Source organism: Engystomops pustulosus, chromosome 9 (genome assembly GCF_040894005.1).
Source record: "Engystomops pustulosus chromosome 9, aEngPut4.maternal, whole genome shotgun sequence".
Taxonomy (NCBI): Eukaryota; Metazoa; Chordata; class Amphibia; order Anura; family Leptodactylidae; genus Engystomops; species Engystomops pustulosus.
The window spans coordinates 8,908,452-8,916,593 of NC_092419.1; the positions used below are offsets into that span (position 1 = coordinate 8,908,452).

General features: G+C 41.1%; 1 protein-coding gene across 1 annotated transcript; it reads right to left on the minus strand.

Moving 5' to 3' along the window:
- Positions 1 to 355: 355 nt before the first annotated feature.
- On the minus strand, positions 356 to 7,820 carry LOC140077505 (cytochrome P450 2G1-like). The gene is made up of 9 exons (XM_072124745.1): positions 7,626 to 7,820; positions 6,715 to 6,877; positions 6,372 to 6,521; positions 6,040 to 6,200; positions 4,082 to 4,258; positions 3,165 to 3,306; positions 1,803 to 1,990; positions 916 to 1,057; positions 356 to 540 (listed from the first exon to the last, which is right to left on the minus strand). Exons 1-9 carry the CDS (start codon positions 7,803 to 7,805, stop codon positions 356 to 358), a joined length of 1,488 nt encoding a protein of 495 aa, XP_071980846.1. The 5' UTR covers positions 7,806 to 7,820.
- Positions 7,821 to 8,142: the final 322 nt, after the last annotated feature.

The window sequence follows — 8,142 nt, forward strand, 5'->3', positions numbered from 1 at the left end:
TTATACACGGACAATGCACTTACATGCACCAGGAAGAAGAAGGTGAACTCCAGGGACCTGAGCGGGGAGCGACACATGCAGGATATCGGGTGCACGATCTTTGTGACTCCCCGCACAGCGCATTATACACGGATAATGCACTTACATGCACCAGGAAGAAGAAGTTGAACTCCGGGGACCTGAGCGGGGAAGCGACACATGCAGGATACCGGGCGCACAATCTATGTGAATCGCGGCAGAGTTCATCCTCCTTGGACATTCCGGATCGGGGATCGTGCAGGGACTGGGTAAGTAAATGTAACCCAGTATGTTTATATCCATGACCAGTTTCTATGATCCATGAGCTAGTACCACATTAGAAACGAGGGATGACTTTCATCTGGTATGTACGAGGTCTTGATGCATTGGTCTTTGGTTCTGGCTTTATGCTCAGATTCTTTCTCTCTACTGTGGGCTCCAAGGTAAACTTCTGCAGTATAGTGGTAAGGAAGAGGAAGAGCTCCATGCGGGCCAGACCTTCCCCTAGACACATGCGTTTTCCTGAGGAACACACAAAAAATACTCATTACGATAAAGGGGATATCTTTTTTTTTAAATTCCCTTTTTGCCAATTTGAGGGCACCATGGGGAAGTTAAACATTTGCTACTTGTGCCGACACAGATATAGTCTGATATATTCTTCATACAAATTTTATTAAATTCATAAGATGTTGACTGTGTGAGGACAATCTTATGTACAAATGTATAATAGGAGCCATAATTCCTATAAGGCCAATGATCCCCCAGCATTTATCAGATATATAAACCTGCCATACATGAATATATAATTAAACATACTTAATATAGTTTATCATATTGAACTTTACTCTGAATTGTATAATTAAAGGTTTAACTTATACATTTCTAAACTCTTACCCGTAGAGAACGGCATAAATGCATCATGTTTCTTGAAAAAGCCTTCACCATCCAGAAAATGTCCAGGATCAAACTCCTTTGGATGTTTGAATTGTTTTGGGTCTTTCAGGACTGAGGTCAGGACTGGAAACACCAAAGTTCCCTGAAAAATTTATGAAATACAAAGAACTACTAACCAAAGTGTTAGGGTTGGGTGGTAGTTAATTTTTCTGACTATGGTAAGATTCTTCTTCTAATGAATAGCTTCTCTTCTCTGCACACTGCAGTGCTCTTTGCCTCCTGCCCCTCCCCCCTGTATTACAAGACCAGTTCAGACACAGGCACTTCCTGCCAGCAAGCAGCAGTATGCAGAGATTTACTATACAAGCTATAGACAGATAAGATCATTATCCGGGAGGGAGGCATATAGAAGAGCTGACTTTGTGTGTGTTATAGGTGAGTTACGGGGCTGAGAGTGTCATTGCACGTTATATACATATCATGGATCCCATCATCTCTCATCTCTGATCGGCCTCATCTCTCTTTTCTATGTGTCAGATACTAGTAGAATGTTCAGAAGCTAATAAAGGTGTAGATAAACCTGTACCCTGATAACCTAAACACATTGTTAGCACACAGCATTTCACAGCACAGAGGAATCATGAAGTGTCGCTAAGAGAATCTCCGCTCACCGCTCAGGGGTTAAAAAATTATCTTTATCATGTCATCACTAGGGGATTCAAATTTGAGAACTTTATTGCTCTTCTCTACAAACTACAAAGTCCTCTTTATACCAGTAAGTATGCTCTTAGATTTAAATAAAAAGGTAGATAACACAAGGGTTAAAAATTTAAGTATAATTGTTAAAGAATATGAACATGAGGAATAAAGAGATCAACATCCTACACCTTAGGGATGTGATATCCTCGGAAGGTTGTGTCCTTGCTGACTGAATGGGGAGCTCCTGCGGGAGCAATATCGGCAAATCTCTGGATCTCGTGGATCACGGCTTCTGTATAGGGCATCTTACTCCTGTCTTCTATTGATGGACATTGTTCACTTCCAATTACATTATCAATCTCTTTGTGGATCTTCTCTGAAACAAAAAATATATTTTTAACGGAATCATAGACTAATTGGGGGTCATTTATCTTTAGGCAGGCTCTTTGCGGTAGTTCTATGGCTTCCTTTTGGCGTTCCGCTGCTTTTCAGATTTATTATAGTGGAGTTGGCCCTCTCCTCTCTCTCTGGAATTTTTTAAAAAATAATTGCAAGTAGAGTAAAATAATCGCAACCGCACATACGGCAGGATGAGAGTGGAGTGACCTTGCTACTATTTTGGAATTATTTTATAAAATCGCAGGTCATGGATCTGCCTTTGCCCAGGGTTGCAATAGCAGTGGTTGCCCCTCCACGATTTTTTTTGCCACTTTTTCTATACCAAAAAGTCAGTGATAAATCTCCCCATTGTATCCATAGTGCAATGTCAGTACAACCATAGTCCTAATGGAAGATCATGTGATCAATTGGTGATTGGTTGTATGTATGTAGACCTTAAAACATCTTTGTTGGGACCAATACATTCTAGATGGATTTCTTCTTTGGAATTTCTATGGAATCCATGTAAAGGAATTACCTGCTCCATCAAGTTAAACTAAATATTTTTAAAGATTATGGCATCATGGCAGGTGACGGTAAGTCTCATGCACAAAGATTTATGGATATGTAAGTACTTTTTGTATCTCTTCATTGTGTCACTCTGTAGTTTCTTGGGGGATATGTAACTTGAAATGGATGAGGTCGGCGCTAACTTGTTCACCAAATAACTTGATTCCTTTATTGATCCATGGTTAAACAGCAGTTACAAATATTCACACATAGGTGCAATAAAAAACATTACCTGACGCGTTTCAGGCCTATTTTGGTCTTTAATCATAGTTAATGTTGTTTTACCATGGACCAATAAAGGAATCAAGTTATTTGGTGAACAAGTTAGTGCAGACCTCATCCATTTCAAGTTACATATCCCCCAAGAAACTACAGAGTGACACAATGAAGAGATACAAAAAGTACTTACATATCCATAAATCTTTGTGCATGAGACTTACCGTCACCTGCCGTGATGCCATAATCTTAAAAAATATTTTGCCGTCTTTCCCCCTACTTCCTACAAATCGTTATTCTACAAAAGTTTCTTAATATACTAATAAAATGAATAGGAACCATGTGTTGGAGGTCGAGCTAAATAAATTCAACATCAAAGTTCTTACCTTGTATTTCAGGATATTTTAAGAGTATTAAAAAACTATATCTCAGGGTCATGCTTGTATTTTCTGTTCCAGCAAGGAATAAATCTAATATAGTCCCCTCTAAGTTTTCCTCATGAAATTCTGTGTCTGGATTCTTTTTTTCCTGAAAATGTTTAAAATATTGCTTTAGTGTTTTGAAATGGTGAGAGCTCCGAGATAAAACCAGGAATAAAGAAAGTTTTACATTTCTCTCTACTGTGACTGTGACCATGGATCAGTTAGTGATTGGCTGAGCAGTCTCTATCAGTGCTTCCTGTGGTGACGCCCAGGAAGTAGAGCTTAGTAGCAGGGGTGAACCAAGCCTTTCTGCTGCCCGAGGCGAGCCATATAGAGAAGCACTCCCCCCCCCCATGTATCAGATACAGCATAGAAAATAAATACAGCGTGCCGCGGGGGCAGGACGGGGGGCTGCTGGACCCGGGAGCAGAGGAGAGTATGCGGTGGGGTGGGACCGGGGCGGAGCAGTCATGGGAAAGTTCTGAACGGCGGTCATGGGCGGTAGAGAGCACATGTGCTGGCAGGTGGGGGGATGTGCCGGCTGGCGGAAGGGGGGGATGTGCCGGCTGGCGGTCATGGGGAAGTGCCAGCTGGCGGGAAAGGGGATGTGACGGTGGGCGGGAGCCTGACGCGTCCCCCTCATCCAGCAGAAGGCTCACCGCCTGAGGCGAGATTCTCAACTCGCCTCATAACAGCGACACCCCTGCACAGTAGGGATCAGAAGTTGGGAGGAAGCCGGATTTATACTGGACTCTTTTATGAACCATTTTTCTATTTTTTTTCGTTAAATTGGTATTTATTTTCAAAGTTTCATTTTGGCTGTTGCCCCTCTTGCTGTTTTACCACAAAAGTATCCTTTCTTTGACTATTTACAAACCTACCTCAATCATCTTTATAAGAAAGCAGTCGATGAAGTCACGAGGACAGCTCTCATCCAGGGTGGCCCAGTGGCTTTTCACCATATCCCTAATAAACTGTTTCAGATTGGCCAAAATTGTGAAGATCTTCTGATGAGGACCTGGGATGTACGTCATTATGGTTGGGAACATGTTAAAAAGCTAATATGAAAGAAAGATAATAGAATAAATCTTTAGTCGCATATATTTTTTTAATAAATCTTTTTATTAGTTTTTTTAAACAAGCTACAGATTATAATGTATATGTAACGTCCATGGCTAAACGTCGCTTTATCTGCAGTTGGTAGAATAGATGGTGTTTATTTGTGTGTGAACAGTGGCTTAGTGTTTGTGTTTGGATTAACTGAGCCACACCCGGCTCCTTGCATTTTTGCCCTGCCCAGCAAGGATTACTAGCCTGATGGACAGTTCCCCCAGTGCGCTGCTGGAGGCGTGTCTGGAAACTGCCTTATATACCTGCCCATTCCCATCATACCTGGCTGGTTATTTCAAGTCTTACCTGTGTATCTAGTGCTCTTGCTATCTTGTTTGTTTTCTGTGTTTTGTATCTGATTCTGTACCTTTGCAGCCATCTTGGTTTTGACCCGGTTTGTTTGTCTGCACTTGTCTACCTGTATCTGTTGTTTGTCCCTCAGTATCATTCACCTCCTACTGTTATCCCGCTTTCCCTGCCTCAGACTGTGCACCAGTGTGAACACTGGTCTATTTCTGTATTCATTTGAATGGACGCTGGGTTACAATTAGCTCAACAACTACACAAAATAAAAAATACTTTATGCTGTACTGGGTATTGAACCCCCAGCAACACACATTTACCTCAATATCAATTGCAGACATTTTTTAACTCATTGAAGCTCTGCACCATAGCTGTACGGCACAGAGGTGCGGGATGTATCGAGAGGGCTCACTGGCAGGGGTTTGTTGCATATTGCAGCAAACCCCCACCACTAATAACGTGGTCTGTACTTGCACTGATCGTGGCTATTAACTTCTCTGATTAACAAAGCTGCCAGTGGCACTTAAAAGATGGCGGTGCATGGGCACCGCCATCTTGGATCCGATTGTCGCTCCTCTGATCACCATCGGGGGCGGCGATCAATTGCCATGACAGCCTCGGGTCTTCATCAGACCCGAGGCTGCATGCTTTGTGCAGTTTTGTTACAATGAGCCAGTGGCTCACTGTAATGTATACTGTGTAGAAATGCCATATACTGGAATACAGTTGCATTGCAGTATATGGTAGGAACGATCAGACCATCTAGGGTTAATGTACCCTAGAGGGTCTTAAAAACAGTAAAAAAAAAGTTTCAAAAAAGTTTTAAAATAATAAAAAAAATGTAAAAGACCTAAAAGCTCAAATTACCCCCCTTTCCTTAGAACTGATATAAAACATAATCAAAATGTCGCACGGACCACAAAATGGTAGAAATAAATATGTTGGCTCATTTCTCAAAAAATGACACCTCCCCCAGCTCCGTGCACTGAAGTATGAAAAAGTTATTTATGTCGGAAGATGGCGAGAATTTTCTTTCTTTTTACGTACACATTCGTTTAATTTTTGAAAATGTGTTAAAAAACAATAAAACCTATAAATCTGGTATCATGTGATCATATCCAACCAAAGAATAAAGCAGACGTGTTATTTGGAGCGCACGGTGAAAGCCGTAAAAACTGAACCCACAAGAACGCGACGCAAAAGCATTTTTTTTTCCATTTTTTCCACATTTGGAATTTTTTTCCAGCTTCCCAGTACATGGCGTGCAATAATAAATAATGTGACGGAGAAGTAAAATTTGTTACAGACAAAATAAGTTGTAACGCAGCTCTGTACATGGAAAAATGGAAAAGTTATGGATTTTTGTAGGTGGAGAGAAAGAAATGAACAAAAAAAAAAACGGCGTCCTTAAGGGGTTAAAACTTACCTGCCCAGAACGAGTGTTGGTCAACTGAATAATATCCTGAATATTCGACAAGAGAGTCAAGAATCTTTGGTTGTTGTAATGAAATCTTTCACCAAACACAACGGAGCAGATAACGTTGGAGACAGCGAGTCGTGTCATATGCGTTGGGTTAAATGGCGCATCTGTTAAGCAATGAAGACGCTTTCACTACATGATATAATACAAAGATTGGAAAAATATAGACCACAAAGCAAGCAGACATCAGAAGTCCACAGTGGTGACCACTTTTGGCCAACATATATTTAATGCTCATCTAAGAGTAGAAGACAAATATTTTTGGAACCTCCACTCACCTTTATCCTTCATAAATTTCTCAGCTAGACATTGAGCTTCTTCTTGGATTCTCTCCTCGATGCTCCTCTTCCCCATTCCAAAATTTCTCAAAGTTGTCAGAGCAAACCGTCGAAGGATTTTCCACCTTTCTCCATTGCTTGCAACAATCCCTGTAAGTTAAAGGGTTTGGACAGGATGGATGCCTTCTTAAAAATGGCAACATATTACCCATGGATGTCACCATCATAGTAGTTACGACTATCAGTCTAGGGTCACTCCTGGGTCCCACCTTCCTTTAGCCCTTAATAGACCTTAGTAGCCCTCAACTAGAGTAAAGCATTAGATCATTGCCTTGTGGCTTACCGAAACCCTTCAGAATAAATTTTATCGCTCCTGTGTCTCCTCTATCGTTGAACACATCACCCTGGTCCACCAAAGCTTCCTTCACAGCATCGTACCCAATCAGGACTATTGTACGAAGGTTTGCCAAGTAGATGGTGTAGACAGGTCCATACTTCTCCCTCAGCTACAAAGAAAACATAAAAATATTGCTCATAAAATGTATTTATTTTTTTAATTTTTACTGGTCTGAAAACGGCTCTGCCTTCTAGTTCCAGTGGTCATCCTTCCATTCCCCCGGCCAAACTTGTCATGTGACCTGCTGTGCAAAATCAGTGGCCTCAATGGGCTTCTGGTGCCGACTGTGGCCATTATGAAAAAAAATCTCTAAGCGGCCCAGAGAGGCCGAGAAAATCCCTTTATGGAGATCTCAAATGGAGACCCTTATGGAGATCGCTTTATGGAGCTCTTTATCAAAGATTCTTAGTTATTACAAGGACAGATCACATTTTAAAATATCACTGAAGCCTAAAAGGTCCTGGAGGTGAGGACTGGTATTGGAGATCATAATCAGCTCTTTGCTTTCAATATAATAGAAACCTTGCAATGCCCCATTTCTCCTGTGGGGGAGCTGCAGGCAAATTCAAAACCAAAACAAATCAACCAAAAGAAACAAAACTTAGTTTTTTCTTTAAATATTAAATACACTAGATCCATATTTATACATTCCTAGTGTACTCTACATGTATATTTGATTACGGCAAATGGTAGCTGTGGGTAATGTTATACACTAAACAATCCACCCCAAGATTTCACGTTTCTATTTCTGGGTCTCCATAAATTTTGAGCTATTTCATTAACAGATTTATGGATGGATTTACTACTGTATATAATCACTGCTGATAAGGGTAAAAGGGGCAATTACATGTACTTACCTTAACTAAAGACAGTGGTAGCTCAGTGGTGCTGATCTGTAGGAGATTCCCCAGGATGGGTAGAGGGGTAGGTCCTGGAGGTAGGTCCTTCTGTCTGACTCCATGCCACCACTTTATAAGATAGATTAGTAGGGTGACCCCAGTGGCCAGGATAAGCGTGGCTGCAATGCTCAGAGCCATCCTGTGCCCCGATGACTAGAGTTCTGTCTGTGCTGAGCTCCTCTGTAGTTATATATTATTGGGTAACGGGCACTTATACAACATGTGATGTTTAGACAGAGGCTCATATTAGAGGTCAGAGTCACACTTGTATTGCTTAATATTTTGCAATTAAATTTATATTGATCAACTTTAGTTTATAGCCCCAAACAAAAGGTTGTACGGGGATTGTACTTCTTTTATAAACAGCGCCCCTTATACATGCATAAAAACCAACACAGAAGAATAGAGAGAACGTGCGAAGTAGTGATGGGTGTTTAATGTCTAAACACCACCCAACATGACAGCGTTTGACACA

What these genes read in the sequence shown, in the direction of transcription:
- LOC140077505 (XM_072124745.1), bottom strand. Translation starts at nt 7,805, where the DNA reads ATGGCTCTGAGCATTGCAGCCACGCTTATCCTGGCCACTGGGGTCACC. An exon ending in ATTTATTCTGAAGGGTTTCG is followed by an intron (nt 6,522 to 6,714) that starts GTAAGCCACAAG and finishes TTTAACTTACAG; the next exon opens with GGATTGTTGCAAGCAATGGA. An exon ending in TTCTTATAAAGATGATTGAG is followed by an intron (nt 3,307 to 4,081) that starts GTAGGTTTGTAA and finishes AAACATTTTCAG; the next exon opens with GAAAAAAAGAATCCAGACAC.